Source organism: Myotis davidii, unplaced genomic scaffold (genome assembly GCF_000327345.1).
Source record: "Myotis davidii unplaced genomic scaffold, ASM32734v1 scaffold289, whole genome shotgun sequence".
NCBI classification, from domain to species: domain Eukaryota; kingdom Metazoa; phylum Chordata; class Mammalia; order Chiroptera; family Vespertilionidae; genus Myotis; species Myotis davidii.
The window spans coordinates 776,196-798,364 of NW_006299717.1; the positions used below are offsets into that span (position 1 = coordinate 776,196).

Here is a 22,169-nt window from a genome sequence, read left to right on the forward strand (position 1 = left end):
TCAGAGCCAGCTGGGAAACTTGGCTTCCTTCATCACTGGAGCAACCAAGCCTCCTGCTTGCTTCAGCTCCGTGGCTGCCAGCTGCCATCTTGGTAGGGTTAATTTGCATATAGTCGCTCTGATTGGCTGGTGGGCATGGCTTAAGGCATAGCAAAGATACAGTCAATTTACATGTTTGTCTTTTATTAGTGTAGATTTCAAGCAAGCTTATGAAAAAGCCATTTACTTCCAATTCCGAAATCCATCCTATTTGACTACATTAGGGAATCCGGAAAATCCTGGTGCCAATGAAAGTAGCAGTGAATTTGAGGCTGAGTGAGTGAGTGGAAGGCAGAGGCTGAAGACGGGGCCCTGCATTGGAGCCCTCTTGGTTGTGGTTGGAGCCAGGGGCTGCCAAAAGGCCAAAGCTTTGCTTTGGGAAGCCCTGCGCTGTGACTATTGCACGGACAAGTGACTGTTCTCACGGGGGTGTAGAGGCACCTCCGTTTAGTCCACTGGGGCCTAGATAACTTGTTAGCTTAGGCCTTAAGGATGCCTTCAGAAAAGAGGAGGGGGAAATGCCAGTGTCTTATCATATTTGACCATAACCAAGGCCTTAGAAACTATTGCAATGGGTTTGCATCCTTCTGTATGATTATCTGTATTGCAACCCCCCTCCCCCGCCATGGTAATTACTCTCACTACTCCACCACCATGACTACCCTGCTTACTGTGCACCTGCGATGTGCCAGGCCCTGTGCTGGGTGCCGTATGCACATTTCTCTAATGCTCGCAGCAACCTTGCCTTGAAGGTGTTATCATCCTATTTAAAGGAAGAAGTGAAGCCCAGAGGGATTCAGTAGCCCGAGGTCACAGGTAGTTGGTGGCTCCTGCCCCCAAAGCCCATGTTCTTCCCACTTTGCCAGGCCCAGGCCTCCCTCTGCTGCTTCTCCTGCCGTTGTCCGTGGCTCCTCCTCCTGAGGGAGCCTCCACGGCAGTTCCGTGGTCTCTACAGGCCAGACGCCCTCCCCTGGCTTCCTGCCTCCACCGGGACTCCCAGGGTCCCCACTAGCTCCTTCCCTGGGACTCGGCACCCTTTGGCTTCTTCAGATGACCCCCCTGAGTTGTGCTAATATATACCAGCCTCCTGCCCCCCCGCACCCCACAGTAAGGGACTGCAGGGACAGAGCCCAGAAACCCGTGTGGGTTAAACAGAGGGCCTGGCCCACTGCACCCGAGAGGAGCAACAAGTCTATGCAGCACATAAAACATGACTTGAACCTGACAGCTGAAACCGTTTCCATTTGATTTTGTCTCTTATTTATAACCCCGGGGCATGTTCTCCTCATCTCCAGCCCCAGCAACTGGAGAGCAGCCCCCACATCGAGGAGCACCGACTGTTATCCACAGGCCGGCCGGCCGGCAGCTTGCCCGGCCCTGGGCCTTCACCGGGCACGTTTCTCTCTGCTGACTTTTTTTAAGCACCAGCTGATTTAAATGAATAGAATCGAGCTTTGTCTTGGAGGAAGAGTTTATTATTTATATCAAGGAGCCATGTAAAACTCACTGTTTGCATGTTTTAACCCATCTAAAAATTATATACAGGGTGTCCCCAACCATGTATACACTTTAACAGCTGATACCTCAATGTTGAAAATGAATGCATTTTAATAAGCACTGCCTTTATAATGATTCAAAGTGTGCGTATACATTGTTGGGGACACCCTGTCTATTGCCAAACCACACATCATCATGCTTGGATTTTATTTCACCCCTTAGTAGAACCCTGCCCTTACCTCCACAGTCACTAAGGGGCCCATACAAACCAGCCTCAGTGAGAGGGGGCTTTGGGAAGAGGTGGAATGTACCTACCATACCCTCACTGGCACAGAGGAGCCTTGAGTGTAAAAGTCTAAGGCAGTGGTTCTCAACCTTGGCTACACATTAGAATCACCTGGGAATCTTTTCAAAATCCTGATTCCTGGACCTCATTCTCCGGAAATTCAGTTTCTTTGTTACTAATGTTGTGGCCCCACCCCATAACAAAGAAACAGAATTTCTGGCGGACGAGGTCCAGAAATCAGGATTTTAAAAAGATTCCCAGGTGATTCTAATGTGCAGCCAAAGTTGAGAACCACTGGTCTAAGGCCATGCTGCATGGGCCCACCACTCACCCCAGCCAGAGCCACATCTGCAAATGGAAGGAAGGACTGTGGTCTGCAGCTCCTCCTCCAGGCAGGCCTTGGAAGCTGGTTCTTTCCTCCCTTCGCTGAGATAAGAACATCTAAGCATCTAAAGCAGCATCTCTTGGGCAGGTGCCCACACAGCCAGGAGCCCTCAGCTCCCCGAGGTGTTTTGTACTGAACAGTGCATGCTGGGAGCTGAACTGAAATTTTTCCTGTGCTTACCTACGCGCACATTTGCGTGAGCTTTTAACAAATGAGCCTATTTGCTTAATTCTCTGAACTGTTTATAGAATATTATCACATGCTGGAATAGTGATATTAATAAGCTCCTTAGCTTAATTAAGCATAGACAGAGCCAAATGCCTAAGCTTCCGACAGAATGTGCTAATCTTGTGTGATTATGGTGATTACTTGGGTAGCCAGAATGAAAATCCCACAGAAGAAGAAACTGGGTCTCCCAGACATGGTATCATTGGATCATTTTTTATAAATGAGAGCACCCCCCAAAGTGTGATCCCCATGCCCTGCCCCAGTGATCAGAGGGGAGCGGTCTGGAAGCCCAGACTGTGTCTGCAGTTTCAGCCTGAGTTGAAGCGCTCATCCATTACCAGGCGCACCTCCTCCGCAAGACCGGGTCAGGGTGATGGGCGCTCTTGAGAAACCTGAGGGGGTGTGGGAGGTCATGTCAAGTTACAATGTTTTTCTTCAAATTAATATCTTTAAGAATAAATTGCTTTTTCCTCTCTCTGTGACTTAGTAACGTTACCAAATATGGTGCTTGGCATCCTAAATGGAAGAAGAATCTTGGATTCTGGACAATTGAAGTGTCATTTTGGGATGATAACCTGTTTAAGTGTTTGCTCAGCACTGAGACCATCCCCGGTCTGTGCTCGACGCCTCATCACTGGGCCTTTCTCCTTGAGGACCCCAGGAGGCACCCTGTCTTCCTCGCCCCAAAGGAGGGCGAAGGCTTCTCAGACACTCCCCGCCCAGGCCAGGGGCTCGCGGCTGCTGTGTGGGCTCCCTTGGACCCGCCATCCTCACCGCCACCCCTTAATCCGCAGGCTCCTGGGCAATGACAGGGCTCCCACAAATAAGCTGGGACGAGTCACTGCCCAACCCTGTCGCTGAGATGGGTCATGAACATTGCAGTCAGCACCCGGGGCGGATGCGTCACACGTGTGGCAGGTGCCCAGCAGAATTTTCACATGCTCTCTAACACCTCACTTCCCTCTCAAGGAAGGGTATTGCAATGGCTTTTTAATTTTTTATTTATTTTTATCAATATATGCAAATATACTTTTACATAAACTGTAAGTCAGACACACTTATTAAAGCACAATTTTTTTCTCATCTGACTTGGCACTGCCTCTTCTATCCAATTCATCTCCCACCATCAGGTAACCCATCATAACAGCTCTGTGGCTGTCCACTCCCATCACCTCCCTGCTCATAAGATCATGCATAAGTGCACATATGCATGCACATGACACATGGACACTCATACATGCGCGCGCACACACACACACACACACACATGCATGCACATGACACATGAACACTCATACATGCACGCGCGCACACACACACACACACACACACACGAGCTTTTATGGTCAATAGTTGAATATTTTATTTGTCTTTATGCTCATCATTGTCCTTCTTATCCCACCTATCTCTGCTTATTTTTCTTCCTATCGATCACAATGATAATTTTTACCCTTGGTGCCAGGCACCCCTCCAGGCACTGTGCCCACGTGGCCTGATGCAGTCCTCACAGCAGCCACTGCTATTACCCCTACTTTTCACTTGCAAACACACCCGGAGCAAGTAGCTCAGCGGCGTGCCCGCCAGGGCCCTGTCTCGGAGCCCAGGCACCTGACCTCGTGCATGGCTGCCTCTGGCCTGAGGTCTCCTCGGGGCAGGAGGCTTCTGTGGGTGGGATATGCTTGGTCCCCTCATCACAGAATGTCTTCATGGCACCCTCACGCGTGAATGGCAGTTTGACAACCTATCAAATTCAAGTTGACGGCACTTCCTCCCGTTGTCTCCTGGCACCTGTTGTCACCCGGGCAGGTCCCCTGGAGGCGGGTGGGGCGGCCCCCCCTCCCTGAAGCCCTGTGGTTGCGGTGATGCTTCTAGGGGCGGGTTTATTGACATCCATCCTGCTCAGTACTCAGAGTCACGCTCAATCCAGGGGCTGACAGCTTTCTTCATTTGGAAAATCCCAGCTGCTGTCTCTTCACATTTCCTTCTTCCCTGGCCCATCTCTTTCTTCTTCCAGAACTCGTGTTAGGCGGACAGGAACCCTCTCAGAAGCTTCCCCGCGGCTTTGGCGGCTCTTTCCCATGTTTCTCTCTTCTGTGTTTGGACGAGTGTTTCTACACTATCTTCCAATTCACCAATTTGCCTTTAAAATATGTCGTCTGTGGTTTATTCCCTCGTTCCTTCTATTGATTTTTTGTTTTGTTTCCATCACTCTAATTTTTATTTCAAAATTCCGTTCTTTCCACTTACTATTTTCTTGACACCGATTGGTTGCATGGTTTCTTTTAAAGAAAGCGCACGCCTTTATTCGTCTCTGAGTATTCTCAGCGCGCTTACCTCCCCATCTGCCTCGGAAGTACGGGCCGACCCGTTGTCTTGGCGAGCAGCCCTCACATCAAGTACCGGGCCCGCTGCACCCAGCAGAGCAGCCCCCTCCGGCCGTGTCAGACTGCGCCTCCAGGATGGTGCTCACAGCGCTGCCTGTGTTTGGGAGTGGGAGGCAATTCGGCTCTTCCAACCTCAGGAAAGGGGCATCAAATGTCGGGGTGCACACTGTGGGGTGTATGCCGCAGTTAGTCACTGAGAATTAGATGCACACAAAGCAAAATGAGTAGATGTCAAAAGCAGGACTGATAAGTAAGAAACAGAGTGAGAACTGTAGCTCAATAAAAAACTGTAACACAGACGGTCAGAACACAAACAACAAAAGTGTGTGTGTCCAGGAGTTAGGCTGCCTGCCCATTGGAGGGAAGGGGGGCGGGAGAGGGATGGGCCGAGGCGGGGATAGAAATGCACACACGCAGGCGTGCAGACTGCTGGGGACCGTGCCGTAGACTGGAGAGCAGGACTAATTCATCCTCTGAGCTTCTGCATCAATAAATGTCTTGATCTGCCTGTCCAGGAAATTACTTTCATCTGTAACGAATTCATGTTCCAGCTATTGATTTTGCTATCTTTTCTAGCATTAGATTTCTTCATATAGTTTGGCATTTGGGTGAGCAGGCCCATTTTTAATGAAACACATTTTCTCTCTTTCTCTCTGTCTCCCTTTGTGCTCGCCCCCCTCCGCTTGACAGACCTTCCGGGCCCCCCGTCCGGAAGTGGCGGTGGACAGTGGTCATTGGAGGGACACTCCAGGGCAGTGCTGGGCTGTGGCCGACCTGGCCATGGAGTCACGGGCAGCTGCACTTCCCAGCTGGAGGGGGCTGACTTTGCCCCTCCCTCCCTGGGCGCCGTGGCATGTGACCAGAGCCCCAAGTGGCGTCTGGCAGCACTGTTTTCTTCTCAGTCGCCTTTCACTCACAGGTTGGGTGATGGGGGTCACACCCCAACCTGCAGCTTCAAACTCTGGGCCAGGTCTCATCCCCTGTCTCGCGTGTGCCCTTTCAGTCACCCTCCCGGCCCCGGACCCTGAGCCCTGCGAGCTGAGGCCTGGCTCCACTCGCCATCTTGCATCTCCGTCTCATGTCCGGGCTTCAGAAATATGTCCCGTCACCTAACCCAGCCACGTTTTCTCAATAGTCTCCCCTTTTTTTATTTTACCCACCACAGCTACTGTGGAGAGAGGTGGTCCTGTCTCCATAGATATTCAAATGATTCAAGCAAGTTTAAATAAAACTGATGAAAAGTAGATTAACAAGGAGAAGAGGCGTGGAAGGATTTACACACCCGTTTGTTGGCAGTTCATCTCAAGGTGGCGCATTCAGTTTAGGCTAAGCCCGTCGCTTTCACAGATAGCCATTCAAGCAGCCTTGAGAAAGCCTAGCCTTCAGTGATCACCGTCTCCTCTGTTAGCACAAAGAGACTGGCTTCCCCCTCTCGGCTTCATCAACACCTAATTCAGGGCCCCAACCAGACCTTCGCTTTCAACGGGGCCCCTCAGGCAGGAGACGTAGTCTGTGTATCTCTCCTCGCCCCAGTCCGCTACCGATGTTCATTCTACATGGATTTTACTGGGATGTGAGCCGTAGAGGTGAACAGAAGAACCCATTTGACCAGAGCTTTTAGTGATGACCTAGGACTCTGGACTCCAGTATGAATAGATTCAGTCTAGCCCTAGCTGGCTTGGCTCAGTGGACAGAGCGTCAGCCTGCAGACTAAAGGGTCCCAGGTTCAATTCCAGTCAAGGGCACATACCTGGGCTGCAGGTTCAGGCCCCAATAGAGGGTATGCAGGAGGCAGCCAATCAATGATTCTCTCTCATCATTGATGCTTCTATCTCTCTCTCTCCCTCTCCCTTCCTCTCTGAAATAAATAAAAATATATTTTTTAAAAAAATAGATTCGGTCTCCCCCAGCCCTACATTTCCATTCAAGGCCCCCTTCCCAGCCCTTCCCCAGCCAGCCCTGCCCCTGGCTCATATTGCCCAACAGTCTAGCCTTCTGTGGCCAGAATGCCTTTCCCAAGCCCACCTTAAAAGATCTGCTCTTTGGGGATCTATTTAAGTCTCACCGTCAATAATGATGCCTTTCCTGATGCCACTTACCCACCTCTCCCTCCTCTAAGCTTATCTCTGCTGTGGATTTGACATTTAGCCACCAGGACCTGTCATCTTATGCATGTAATATCTTTTCAATATCGGAAAGTGCCTTCATAGCTAAAGCTCATGAGGTGTATCGGCTGTGCACGTTCACTCTCCCTTGATGCTCCAAGATTCCTGAGACACGGTGAGGCAGATAGTATCACAGTTACAGCATTATTCTCATTTTTTCAAATGATATCATTGAGGCTTAGAGGTGTTAAGTAACCTGCCCAACCAGGAAGTGGCAGAATTGGGATTTGAACTGAACTTTGTCTATCAACAAATTTGTAGTAACTTTCTACTATAATCAAAATGGCAAAGAGGTTGGCTTCTTCTCAAATCCAGCCTAAGTGGCTGGTTATCGCTGCCCAAAGTGCTGTGTCAAAAAGCCAAACTCAGTCCGACCAGTGTGGCTCAGTGGTTGAGTGTCAACCTATGAACCAAGAGGTCACGGTTCGATTCCAGTTGAGGCACATGCCCAGGTTGTGGTCTTGGTCCCCCGTGGGGGGCATGTAGGAGGCAGCCAACCAGTGACTCTCTCTCATCATTGATGTTTCTATCTCTCTCCCCATCTCCCTTCCCCTCTGAAATCAACAAAAATATAACAACAACAAAAAAACAGCCAAACTTAGGCTCAGCATGAAAGGGAACCGTCCACAATGAAGGAACAGGGTCAGCGTGGGTCCAGCTATGGAGGAAGAGCACGCGGCCACCTGTTTGCCGGCCCCTGCTGCATGCTAACTTTCCTGAGCTAGGAGAGCATTTACTACCGGTTGCATTTACATTACATGTACAGGAGCATTTACATTCTACAGCCCTTGGAGCAGAGAGCTTACCCTATAGCAGATGAGCGTCAATATTTCCCGCCTGTAGCTACATCGACACCCTCGGTGAGGCCCAGCAGAGACGGGCTCCCACAGCCTGCAGCAGCCCCACCAGGGGCTGTGAGCGAAGAGCCCCGCTCCGGACCAGCTGAGCGGCTTGGCTCAGTGACTGATTCCAAACTAACAGGCATGCAAAGTACAGTGTGAAGTTTAAGGAAAAGTGTTTGACCCAGAAGACTGAACGTCAATGTGAAAAATAAGTGGTAATGCTTTTCTGCACGGTGATAATACTTTTCTCATGCACGAGCTGGTACAGAGAAGCCGCATGCCATGTGGAACGCACACCCTGCACGTGGCTACTCCTAAGGTTGTGCATCTCCTCTGGGGGACCCACCCCCCCACCCCCATCATTCCTGATTTCCTATATCTCAAGATTCCTGGGAGGATCAAGGGATAAGGGACCAGCGTTATCTGATGCCCCACCCCATTACCTGCTGCTGCCATCTCTACTCTGACAATTAGTGAATCAGAAAGGGAGAGAATTTCTGGCAGGGACTGCTGTCAATTACTGGAGACAAAATGACCCATTACCACTCTTCTCCAAGCCAGCCCTGCTCCCCTCCCCGGCCTCCCTCCCGGACCACCTCCTGCCTCGGGCCAGGAGTTCTGTTTCCGCCTCATCTCTTTACCATACCTCGGGATGGGGACGGGTCCAGGAACCCAGGCCAAGACCAGCAAATGTATCACCATGCTCATGACAGCAAGCTGCATGTGGAGCGAATTCCACAGCCCCCACCCCCTCAGCTCCTCCCTCTGCCAAAACCTGGGGAGCTGTAAGATGCCGCCGACTGCAGACTTATCTCCACATGAGGACTGGTCCTGTTGGCAAATGCAGTTAGGTATCAGCCATCGGGCTATTTTTAGAAGCTTGTTTGGGAAGATCTCAAAAACAAAAATTGCCCTGTGGTGAGAGATATTAGCCAATTCGCCGAAACAGAGCATCAGTAAACACATTGTAAACATGCCGTTAGCAATATGGAGCAAGATGGCCTTTTGTCCCCCAGGAATAGCTCACTGCTCCGTGAGCAGGTAGGATGCCCATGGCGTTTATACACCTTTCAATCCCGGTGGCCAAATCCTGTCTTTATTCACACGAGCGGCTCTTCCCAGGCTGGGGCTGTGAGGTCCTTGACCCGGTCCTTCCAGAGGCGCTTCCCAGGGTCCGGCCGGGGGAGCCGTCATTCCAGCTGGAGCTGGAGGTCATGACAGGCCAGGCTGAGCACCCACTGGGGCGGTGCATGAGGCGGGGCACGTCATCAGGGAGACCCAGGTCAGGGAGGCCGGTGGTGGGGAAGGCAGGGGTCAAGGAGGCGCCACAGGAGCAGGTCACCTGCAGTGTCACTGGGAGGTGGTACCCAGGCTCCTGGGCGGCTCCCTCTGCCAGGCCCCTGGGCCAGGTCCCAGGAAGCAGGCCCGGCCCGGGGACACTGGGTCTCCCCACTGTGGGCAGGAGAAAGCCCTGCTAGCCTGTGCTAAGCAAACAGATGAGTCTAAGTGTGTGCTCCGTTGTCACACCACCGTGGCCTTTTATTTGAAGAACTAGAGACCTAGTGCACGAAATTCATGCACTCGGGAGGGTGGGGATCCCTCAGCCTGACCTGTGCCCTCTCGCAGTCCGGGAGCCCTAGGGAGATGTCCAGCTGATGGCAGTCAGACATCCTTAGCACTGCCATGGAGGCAGGAGAGACTCCTGCCACCACCACTGCACTCACCAGCCATGAGCCCAGCTTCTGGCTGAGTGGCGCTCCCCTTGTGGGATCGGGCTGAAACCGGCTCTCCGTCATCCCCTGAGAGGTTTTGGATTGTGAGACAGTTCCCACTGGTGCACAATCAGGGCCAGGGAGGGATGTGGGAGGTTGGGCACCCGGGGAGGGACCACAGGAGGGCTTCAAGGCGTGTCTAGCCTATCTCCCTCAGTCCCGATCAGCCAGACCCCATTAGCAAACTAACCTACCAGTCAGAGCATCTGCCCCCTGGTGGTCAGTGCACATCATAGCAAGCGGTTGAGAGGCCTTAGCATATCATTAACACATTATGCTTTGATTGGTTGAATGGCTGTCCGGTCAACTGAACACTTAGGATATTAGGCTTTTATTATATAGGATGTGTGTGCTGTGCTTTAAAATTCAAGTCAGTGGTATTGATTCAGCTGGAGTCTCAACCCAGCAGCACCCCTCACCCCAACTTCTTCACTATGCTGGTGAAGACAGTGATGGTCATTTCCCCTCGCGTGGGGGCAGGAGGAGGTCCGATCTGGGGCTGGGGCTGGGGCTGGCCTGTGGTTCAGGCTGTGTTCCTGTTGGCTCGGGGCCCTCCCAGTGCTCATCCTTGAGCCGGGTGTCCACATCCCCAGCTCCCTCTCAGCACCTACCTTCCCCACTGGGAATTGGGGCAATCATTGCTATGCCCCTGGCTTCCTCTCTGTGAAGATGCAGACTGGCACAGTGCACGCCTGGGCCCAGCTGCACAGCAGCCTCCGAGAGGGAGCAAAGGAGCTGGTCTAACCCAGAAAGGACACGTCTGAGTGGAGGAATCCTAGCACCCTGAGGGGTGGAGGGCCCTCACTGCTGACGAGAGAGGATCCTTTCTCTGCTCTTCCAGACAACTGACCGGCCAGAGTCTGAGAGTAAAGGAAGCAGGTGTGGACGCCACCTCAGTAATTCCTTATGCAACATCATCAGTGGGACAGCCGGGACACACACAAGTGGGCGGGGAAGTGGCCATTTCATTCTGTAGAAGGCATTCCTAAAGGTGGTGGGAAGCTAAACCGAATGACCTCTGACCCAGTCATGACGTTCTAGGAGTGCCCGAGAGCTGTGAGTGAGCGGCAAGGCCTCCTGTGACCGCTTCATTGACTGCAGCTCAGCCGCAGCCTCCGAAGGGCCGAATGCACTTTGTGTCAAGAAAGAAATACATGAGACAAGGGAGCGATGAGGTTCCCAGGCTCCCTTGGAGTCCCCCAGCGGCCGGACCACATCTCCCAATGGGACAGGCACTGTAGACAGACTGACATTTTCACTGGTGTGCTGAGCCCTCGCACATAAGCCTCAGGGCTGTGGCTTCCCCCTCCCTCGGGCACAGACTCCTAGAGCTTTAGAGACTGAGGGAACCTGCAGGCATGTTGTCCCAACCCTTGCCCAGGGCCGGCGTTCTCACGCCAACCACCCAGCGCGGTCACCCAGCTTCTGCCTGAGCAGGAAGAGGCTTGGCCATCAGGTTAGTCCATTTTGAAACCACTTAATCGTGTTGAGACAGTCCTCTTGATGAGCTGTTTCTTCCTCATATGGAGCCCATGTCTGCCTTCAGTCAGCGTGACTTTTGCCCTCAGCAGTCGGACAAAAACAAATGTTTTCTCATCCCCTTGACAGTGTTTAGATTTTCTAAAACAGCAGTTATCTCCATGCCTCCTCTCCCTCCCAGTATTTCCCTCCCCATCCAAATGCCTCAGGTCACCTCAGATAGTTCTCATCTGGCATCGTTTCAGACCCCTCGCCATCCCAGTTACTATCTTCTAAATATTTTCTCTTTTACTAATGTTCCTTATAAAGAGTTGCTCCTAGAACAAATACCAGCTGTGGTCTGATGACTGCTGTCACCTCCTTTGATCTACACACTATACTTTTATTAATACAACCTAGAATTATCTGTGCGTCATACCAAATGGTCAACTGTTGTGTTTATCTTAAGGTGTTGATTAACCAAAACTACCATCTTTTTCTTTGGACACAATTTCATATAGCTTAAAAGAATTAAGTGGATTTAAAACTGGCCCTGTAAGCCATTAAAACATCAAACCCTGCCTCCCTGTGTAAGAGCTCAGAGCCCTAGCAAAGATTATCAGTGACAGGCTAAGAAGCTGACCCCCAAAATGATTGGCTCCAAAGGTGAAATGTGAATTGGCAGTGATGTGCCAGGGCCCCAACCTTTGCAGCCTCTTCTTCCAACAAAATTCGGGCAGAGAAGGGCTCTTCTTGGAAGCTGCACCTGCTTTTGTCTCCCTTACTCTGCCTTTCTTTTCAGCTTGCCCCATGCTCCTGAGGCCATCTTCCTCCCAGCCCCTGGGAACTCACAAGCGCTTTTCCTTTGTGTCTCCGACAGGTCACCTGAAGGAAGCTATCACCCAGCGGCATCTGCAGCAAGCGGCTCTAGGTGAGTACAGAGTGGAGGCTGTGGGAGGAAGGCGAAGGTTACACCAGCTCACCTGCCTGGAGCCCCACCCTCAGCTAGAACATAACCCGCCCACACCCTGGGGAAGCTGAGGGAAAGGAGGTCTGCTGTCAGTGCAGCTTCCTGCAGACGCCCCTCCTCCCAGGGACCAGTTTCCTCCACTTGTGTGCTTGCTCCCAGCATCAGCACCAGGCACCCCACCCTCCCAGCTGCTGCCTCATCCTCCTGGCCTTGTCCACCCCACACCCCAAACTAAATTCACCCCACATCCCAGCCCCTCAGAGTCCTTCTCTGAGCTTCCTAGAGCCACTGCTAACTAGTCCTACAGTGAGGACTCGCGGTTAAAGCAGCCTCCGTGCCCGTCTCCTTCCATCCTCACCACCGTCCAAAAGGTAAGTGCACTTTCCGTGTGAAGGCGATCCAATGACTTCCCAAGGTCACAGGGCTTCTCAGTGTGAAACTCGAACTCGGACCAGTTCTCTGAGTCTGCACTTGGTGCTTTTAGCCCCACGCTGCTTTTGCCCACAGCCGTGGCACACGCACCTCTGCACGTGGATAATGCGAACACTAAACAAGCACCGTGACATTCTAATTTGAAGGCCTTTGGCGCCTTTTAAGCAGCGACATCTGCAGACAATGCTCCCTTCTGGCCTGTGCCCCGAGGAAGTGTGCTGGGAGGAGCGTGCAGCCCCAGAGAGGCTGATGGGCAGGCACCTGGGCAGGGCCAGCGTGCTCCTCTGCAGCCTGGGACCAAGCACACATGCAGCTTCAGTTAAATATGCAACGTGTTTATCCCAAACAAAGAGCTTGTCCAGGGTGGCCTGGCCCTGGAGTGGCCCGGACCTGAGAAATCCAGCAGCAGGGACTCCTAGCGGAGAATAGCGGGCAGCCCGGGGTCACGAGGATGACCCCTGTGACCTAGGAACTTGATCATTAGGAAGGCTGGTTGTTTGGTTTCGGTAATAATAATGATAGTTTCAACAACTGCTGATTACATCAGAAATAAAGAGCAGGGAGGCCCGGGACACACTGGCCAGAGCTCGGCCCCAGGACTGAGGGCAGGTCAGCCTGCCAGGCCTGCCTCCTGTATGTGCCTCTGAGGGTGATGGTTAGCGGGGCTGGGTGACTGTCGTGAGCCGAGCGGTGCCGTGTGGAGGAGACTGACTGGTGAAGGGAGGCCAGGCCCAGGGGCGCCAGAGAGAGGGCCGCCGCTCGTGTCAGAAGAGCGCGTGCTACCCTTTCGAGAACTTGGGAACCGTGTTAAACACAGCTGGCGTTAAAGTTAATTATATACAATTAAGTAAATTACATTGAAAAAAACAAAGGTAACAAATACAGTGGGGCCTTGACTTACGAGTGTCCCGACTAATGAGTTTTTCGAGTTATGAGCCGTCTCTCGGCCGATTTTTTGCTTTGAGTTGCGAGCTAAAATTCAGGTTATGAGCCAGCTTCAGATACCCCACCGCTAGTTGGCGCAGCGAACGTCACAATGAATGCCACCACATCAGCCCAGCATCACGTGTCTCGTTCACTTTTTGATTTGACATACGAGTAATTTGAGTTACGAGCTCTGTCATGGAAAGAATTAAGCTCGTAAGTCAAGGCCCCACTGTACTCAAAATCCACCCCTTCCTGAATAATTTACCACATTTTATTGTCATCTCTGTGCTCAAGGTCATTGACATCACGGGGTCTGTCTCATGGAGATGGATTTGATGGTGGGGCTCCCCGTGTGTCTCTTTAGACCACGTTCAGGGCGTGGCCCAGGCACCTTGAGGTCAGCGTGGTGGGACCGTTTACACCTAGGAACTAACACATTATAAATAGAGCCCGTGGTTACACATCTACCATCACACCACTGGCACAGACAAGTGTCCGTTGAGAGGCCAACTTCTGCACATGTGTGTGTGTGTGCGTGTATGTGTGTGTGTGCGTGTGCTCTCATGATGACTTCTACCCGCTTCCTGGCTGAAAGTCCATGACGGCCCTCCTTCATGGCCTGCCTCCCATGGAACCCTGTCCTTTATAAAGTCAGTGGGCAAGGAAACCAAGGGAGACAGAGTGGGGCAGGCGAGGCCGGGCCCAGCAGCCCCCCGATGCGACAGCCAGTGTCCGAGGGGATCTCTGGGAGACACATCCATGGCCAGTTCTAAGAATGTCACGTACAAGCAAAAGTTACTGGTGGACTTAGTGCGGGGCCCACTCCCACCCACTGCTTCAGGAAACAATGAAACAATGTTCTTTTTAAATTAAGCAGCATTTGGGAACGATTCTACTTGAACTAGATTCAGCTAGCGCCTGAATTCCGTGTGCTCCCCCCACTTTGAGGCCCTGGCTACGATGGCACAGTATTGTCATCATGCAGATGACACAATCAGCAGGCCTTCTCAGCTCTTCACCACGAGCCAGGCATGACTCTGTGCTCTTTGCCTGTGTTTCCTCCTGTGATGCTTCTAAAACACCCACGAGCAGATACGACTGTTGCCCTGGCTTTACCGTTAAAGCTCAAAGGGGTTACGTGCACGTGCTTAATGTCGCTCAGTTAAGGATGCAAACACGACAGCGCAGCTCCAGATCCCACGCTCCCACCCCCACACTGCGCTGCCCTCACCCTTGCCAGGCGGGCATCGCGGTCCACAGAGGGCAGAGGTCCGATGCCTGCCCTAGCCAGCGGGAGGGGCCACATGCATAGAGAAAACTTTATCTAATTTCAGATTTAGACACATATGTATTGTGCCACTGTGTCCTCTTCCCACTGCAGTCCCCAGAACCGTTCAACCGTGACCTGCCCCCGGTCACCACAGCGGCTTTGTCCTCCAGCCCCACACACCTCTGCGAGAGCACCAGCCCTATTTTGTAATTATCCGTTCCCATAGCTATTCTCCACGCTAAAACGTGGGCTCCCAGAAAGTCGGGTGAGTCTCTGTACCCCTAGCAGCCAGCACGGGCAATAAATAGGCCCAATCAGTGCTTCCCCAGATGGCTTCCAGACCCACACATCTTGCAAAAGCATAATGAGACATTGGAACATAAAATAAAATAAGTCCATTAAAAGCAGTGGAAGGAGTAAGTGCTTTTGGACCCCACAGCCGAGCAGATTATGACACACAGGCGATAAATTCCTCTCTCCCTTATCTAGCCGCGAGGCAGAGAGAGAAGCGCCCTGAGAGCCAGTTTCTTTCCTGACAACAGGAAGCACGCTCACTAATTTACCCGCAAAAATAGAATCTCTCCCTGGAACCAAACACAGCCAGGACGTGGGGCGCAGACCCTTGTGTGAAGGACAGAGTGGCTTCGTGGGCGACGTCTCCCACTGCAGCTCCACAAAACGCACAAAATGTTGTTCAAGCACAGTTCTTAGACCAACCTTCCCTGACAGCGCGAGCGGACACTGCAGCCCAGCTCAGGAAAGTGTGGGTGCACGGCCGAGGTCCTGAGCCAGGCACCTGCGTGGCCCACGGACCGGGATGGAGCGGGGGCCAGCCCCGAGGGCCGGCTCCTCCGTGTCTGTCCTGAGCAGTATCTGACCAGGGACTGGCTCTCGCTCAGCTGCCCTCTAAGTCCTACCAAGTGCCTGTGACTAAAGTGTAGAAGACACAGGCCCTGCTGAGCAGCTGTACAGTGTGTCAGGCGAGAGGGACTGGCCATCGGGCTTTGGGAGGGAACCCACCTGAGGGTGTGTGGCCTGGAGGTCACTGAGACTGCGGCCTGGGCTGAGCTTAGAGAAGGGGCAGGACTCAGAGCCCAAGTGGAGAGGGCGGGGAGGGGTTGTTGTGGGTGTGTGTGATGTGTATGGTATGCATGATGTGTGTGGCATGTGTATGTGTCATGTGTGCATGGTATGTGTGGTTATGTGTGTATGGTGTATATGTGTGTGGTGAATGTGGTATGTGTGCTGTGTGTGGTATGGGGGTATATGTGGTATGTGTGTGGCATGGGCATGGTATGTGTGGTATATGTGTGTGTCGTGTGTGGTATGTTTCTGTGTGTGGAGGGGGAGGAGGATGAGTTTTTAAGGAGTGGATTTGAAGTGGGGGGGTGCTGAAAGGGTGAGTTGAGGGGTTCAGTGAGGACCTTGGACCTGAGCCTTTACCTTTCGGCCGGCTGAGCCACTGAGCATTCGCCAGCACGGAGGGCTGGGTCAGGGGCCGTTTGGGAAGAGAGAACCCCAGGAAGTCGCCAAATTCCCATCACTGGCCAACTCCTGAGGACTGACAAATCCGTCTTCCACCACGACCACTGCCCAGCCTTCCCCTGCCCCTGCCCCGCTGTTCCCTGGGCACACACACTCCCAGCCCAGCCAGGAGGGCCTGGCCAGCTCTCAATGAGTCTGCTGCTGCAGACACACAGGTCTGAGGCTGCCCCAAGAGTCCCACACTGGCCACACGCCTGCCCGCCTGGCCTCGCCCTGGGGGCTAGGTGGTCAGTCCGTGATTTTGTCTGTGGAAGAAGGAAGTGGGGGATCCTGCCCCTGAGAAGCTCAGCCCTCATTGGATGACACCTCAGTTATCCCTGCCCCAACTTCTGTGAAAGCATGACCTGCTGGAACATCCTGTCGCCTCTATTATAGGCATGTCACAGGAGATAGCAACAATAATGACGAAGATGAATTAATGACAAGACAAGCTCCACAAGCAGGCCATTGGCAGGTTCCAAATGGCGTTGGAGGTTCCCCCACAAACACTAGCCTCCGCCCACCCCCTGTCAACACCCCAGGAGCAAAGCAGCCCCTGGGCCAGTCCCCTGTGGCCGCAGTGCCACCGGGGGTTGCTCCCTGTCCCTGAAAACAGGGCAGCCACTGCCCATCCTCAGCGGGGCCTTGGGACCATGGGGAGGCCCCAAGCCCAGGGCTCCCTATTTCACTTCATTGTTCCAGCTGAGTGTCACAAACAGCTCATTTCCCCCAAACAGAGTTCCTGCAGTGCCCTCTAGTGGCGACCCTGCTGTCTCCGTGTAAAATCATTTAAGATTGCGCCTGCACTGCTCTTTGGAATTCTGCACCTGATGTAACAAATTTAAGAGAAAGCAAAAGGCCAGACTGTCACCCGTTTACTCACCAGGCTCCCTGAGCCCCTGCACGCCCAGGCCGAGTGTGAAGCAGGCGTTCCCCATGGGCAGAGGAGCCGCTGGCTGCTGCAGAACTGGGGGGACCCCTGGCATCGCCCAGTGTGCGGTCCTCACAGCGGGCCCTGTGGGAACCTGGGGGGATGGGCGCGGGGCTGGATAGACACTGTGAAGTGGCAGGCCTCGGGAGTTTCACCCGCCCTGATTCAACCAAAGCTGTTAGCACGTCTTGGTCCCTTCAGGTGAAGGCATGGATAGGACGCTTCCAAAGGCAGGTCGTCCTGGCTTCCCTTCCCAGAGCTGTTTCTTCTGGAATTTACCACATTGTACGGTAACTGTTAGTCTCTTCTGCGTCTCCCCAACACCACACACAGTGATTGGTGCACAGTAGGTCCTCCGTCAATGTTTGTTGAATAAATCAGTGATATCTCAAGGATCAAATTTTTGCCTTAACGATGTACCAGACACCAGCTAAGGGGCTCTGGGCCCAGGTTCCAACATCTGTGAAATGGGGCGGTTGGGCCAAATGAGAGTCTGTGCCCAGCGCAGTCTCTGAGCCTTAGCTGGCACCTGCTGATGGCTTGTAGAGTGAACAAAGGAATCGAGCTCTCCCCAGCCCTCAGGGCATGCAGTTTACCTCCTAGTGAACGCAGGCTTCCTTAGGACATGTGGGAACACTCGCACCTGGTGAGGAGACATGGAGGGCTCGGGTGGGTTGGCGGTGTTTTCATCTTCTCAGAAATGAACCATCAAAATGCAGAATGTAAAGAAAGCAGCTGCCCCGAGGCTGAGGGGACTGTCAGTTGGTCCCAAAGGACTCGGGTGGCTCAGTACGGCCGGTGATACAGTCTCACCCCTGAGTCTATTCTAACCCCTGGCTCCTGTGAACATAGGACCAGCTCCGGTGACGCAAGGTCCCTGACCAAGTCTCCAGGCTCAAGGCGGAGGCTGAGAGTGAGAAGGGTCCCCACCCCTGTCCCTGCCCAGCTTCCATCACCCAGGCTCTGGGCTCTGGGTACTCCCAGTCTCCCCTCCAGCCAACCTGGAGAACAGAAGGGCCGTGGCATTAGCACTGGGGCCAGGCGTGGGCAGCGGCTGTGCTTTAGTCGAAAGAGCCTTCACCTTGGAGTCGGGAGTCCCCTGCTGGAGTCGCACCTCTACCATGTGCTAGTCCTGTGGCCTTGCTCCATTAATTGTCCTGAATGTCCGCTTCCTTCTCCATGTGAGAACATCTGCTCACCGGGCTGGCATGAGTGTCGAGCACCGTGTCCACGTGATGGAGCAGAACTGTCATGGTCTCGGACTCTGAGAGCTGGAACCACGTGAACCAGACAGCCAGGCACACAGAGCCCGGCCACAGAGCCCACTCCGGCGCTGGGCCACCAGCACCAACGGGCACAGCTGTGGGGGTCCCACTGTCCCCGCATCTGCTCACAGGCACTATTCATCCCTCTTCTGTGCACAAGCGCAGCCAGGCCCAGGACTCGGCCACTGATGATCCTGCCACCAGTTGCCGAGCCATTTTTCATCTCCCAAATATGTGCGGAACCATGCCTGCTACTTTGAATGAATGAGGCATTTGACCAAAGTCCTGATCAGCCCGCGCTGCCACAACAGATCACCACAGACTAGGTGGCTGGTAAACAGAGACTTATTTCTCACGGTGCCAGAGTCTGGGAGCCTGAGGTCGGGTGCCAGCCCCGGGTTCTGGTGAGAGCCCTCTCCTGGCTGGCAGGCTGCTGGCTTCTCATGGTGTCTTCACATGGAAAGGGGTGAGCACGCCCTCTTGCCTCTTCTTATAATGGCGCTAGTCCCATTCATGAGGGTTTTGCTCTCATGACCTAAGTTACCTCCTGAAGGCCACCTCCAAATACCACCACACTGGAGATTAAATTTTAATGTATGAATTTGGGGAGAGGGGACACAAAGTCTCAGTTTTTATCAAACACAGAAAACAAAACTCTAGTAGAATGTAGTCTTGTAGAATCTAGTCTAGTAGACTAACATTTATTATGGCTGGTCCCCTTTCCACCTGCATGCTCTCTCCCTTACACGTGATAAAAATCACCGCTTGTGCTTGGCGAATCTCAGCCCCGGGAAGGTCGCTGTGATTTCTGGACCGATTGTGTGTGTGATGAGCTTCCCATTTCTTCGAAGAAGTTGAGTTTGGAGTGGCCTCCCAACAAGAAAACAGGGTCATCTGTGCTCAGACACAAGCCATAGGTGCCGTGTTCCAAACAACCAGCAGGAAGCTTTGAGTCGTGTTTTGGAAATACTGGTGTCCATTCGGGAAACCACGAGGGAGCCATTGTAAGAACCCAGGAGTCAGTGCAAGAGAGACATGTAGTCCATCAGGGCAGAGCTGTGGGCAGGTGGCACCCAGGGAGCAGAACAGCGAAGTTCCCATTCAGGAAAAAAAAGGAAAAGAGAAGTAGGGAAAAGTGAATGGTATAGTTAAAGTCTACGAAAAACCATGTGGGGGCGATTCTGGCAATATCTGGGAAAACTGAAGCTATGCAAACCCCCACCCCTGCCATGTCCATGCCCAGGAACATGCCCACAGAGAGGTGTCACAATCGCAGCATTGTCCTCATCACAGCAAAAATAGGCAACGAGCCCAAGGTCCCCAGGACAGGGTGGAGAGATGAGCTATCGCTCTGATATAGTCACACCATGGAACACTGTACAGAGTCAACATGAATAAACTAGATCTACATGGAACACTGGGAATAAATCTCAAAAACACAGTGGTGATTGAAAAATAGAAAATTGCTGAAGACTATATATGGAATAATACCATTTATGCAAATCCCCAAATTTTCAATACTGCTTATTGGGGAGAGGAAATGGGAGCTTTGTACATTTTGTTGGGAAAGACAACATAAATGCAGAAAGATGAACAAACATACATGTACAGGGGTCCAGGCCAACAAATATTTACAAAGAGAATACTATGCTACCTCCTCTCAGGTCAAGAGCTAGCTATGTCATGTTTAAGGGGCATCTATATATATAAAAGGCTAATATGCTAAGTGTCCGACCATACTGACCAGTCGCTATGATGAGCACTGACCACCAGGGGGCAGACACTCAATGCAGGAGCTGCTGAGCTGGGGTGACTTGGCAGCAGCGGTTCTCGGGTGACGCACCCTGAAACCAGAGAGGAGGGAGCCCGATTCCTCACGGGGCCACGTGATTCTGCCACCGGCCATGGGTTATGTTGGTGCTGGGGCACTGTTGGCCCAAATCTGGTTTACTGCACACTTGCATTTGCATTCCATACCCTGTATGACAGCAACTTTGCAGAGGGCCCTCTCTCACTCTAGGACTCCTTGGGGATGTCAGAGAGCCGGTTTCAGCCCGATTCCTGCAGGCCAGCCCAAGGGACCCCATCTGCTGGAGGGAACCCAGTCACTCCACAGATGCCCCTGAGCCACGGCACCACCCCAGGTGCGGCAGGCCAGGGAGGGACCAAGGGAGGTTGGCTCCAGGGCATGTCAGCCTGTCTTGCCCAGTCCCACACCACTGACCACCTTCTAATTAATTTCCTTTCAATGTGCACAAATCCGTGCACCGGGTCACTAGTTAAAGTACAGAGTGAGAATCTGAGACAGGTGGGCTGTTTCAGGGGCAGAGGAGAGTGACTGGGGAGGGCATTGCGGAGGCTCCTGCCAGCTCTGCAACGCTCAAGTTCAAAAACAAAAACTGAAGCAACTGTGGCAACTAGATTATTCAAAACATGGAGGTGGTGCATGCGTGTTGTTTATATAATCCTCTGAACATTTTTGTCTTTAAAGTGGCTTATAATAATTTCCAGAACTCTACAAAGAATTCAATTCTAAGAGTTCAGAGATCAAATGAAATGACCGTGTCAGCAGAATTGTTGTGATAATAGAGGTAGTAAAAAACGAATCCCAATTTGATTCTGATTAACCTTCATTTTCCACACTACCATTTACGTGAGGATCACTTTGCTTAAAGATGAAAACAAATTCACTTCTCATTTCTCCTCCGGGCGCACCGTCCCTGTTAGGCACTCGGCAGCTAAAGCCTGTGCTCCTGGCATGTCCGCCTCACTGGAACGTGCTCAGAAGACCACCTTTTCCTCACTCTGTCCCTGTCTCTTTAATCCTCACCATCGGGCGAGTTCTTCCTCTGTCCCTGGGCGGAAATTGGGCTTCCCAGACTCACTGGTCATTCATTGTAATTACAAACAAAACCAAGAACAGAAAAACATTAGTCGTTTTACGTTATAACTATAGTCTCAATAATTCAAATTTCATTCAAAGATAAGACTTCTCTTCCTTCCCCAACTAAGGCAACCTGCCAGGAAGGTGGGGTCCAAGGTCGGCTCCTGTCTCCCTAACTCACGTTCTCCCAGTCTGCTGAGCTCAGTGTCCTAGGAGCGGAGAGAAGAGGGGGAACGGGCATCTGACTGGAGCAGCTGGAGCAGGCTCTGTGCTTTCTGGGTCCCTGGGGGTCCCTCACCTAAAGGTTCCTCACCTGGGGAAACCACCTAATTCGAACAGATGTTCACCCACTTTGAACCTATATGGGTGAGGGTCCAAACAGGAAGCAGATGGCAGCACTCAAATCAGGTGCTGTGAAGAGAGTTGAATAAAGGTTTATTGACAAAGCTGAGAGCACAGTGTAGGGAGACTGCTACACCCCAGAGATGGTAACAGCAGCAAGGCAGTGAGCAGAGCAGTGAGTGAGCCCCAGGACGTGATGAGGGAAAGGGCTGTGCAGGGCGTCTCTAGCCGTCCGAGAGCCATGACCTTCAAGCAGTGCATCCCACTCAGGGCACCTGCACAGACGTTGGGGGGGTGGGGGAGGGAGCTACCTCAGCCTTTTTCTCCTCCCACCCTCCAGTCACTTGTTCACGTTCCCCATTGGCTGAGTCCTTGCCAGAAGGCAGGACGGGGGGGCGCGGGGGAGTAAGGAAGGCCAGTGTTCTACCAGCCAGCCTCCTGGGACCAGTCCTAGTTGCTGGAGAGTGGAAGAGGGAGGAGGGTGGAGGTGGATTGGAGAAGCAAATGGAATGGGTCCCACGCACAGCCCCAGCTGATTTTTTATTATATCAATGTGTTTCTCTAGTTT

General features: G+C 52.6%; 1 protein-coding gene across 1 annotated transcript in view; it reads left to right on the plus strand.

Annotated features, from left to right (window-relative positions):
* KIF6 (kinesin family member 6) overlaps window positions 1–22,169 on the plus strand; it is a 255,403-nt gene that overhangs the window by 204,643 nt on the left and 28,591 nt on the right. The window contains exon 11 of the mRNA XM_015571886.1: window positions 11,937–11,987. Within this exon, the coding sequence (XP_015427372.1) occupies window positions 11,937–11,987 (51 nt within the window). The remainder of the gene's footprint in view (window positions 1–11,936; window positions 11,988–22,169) is intronic.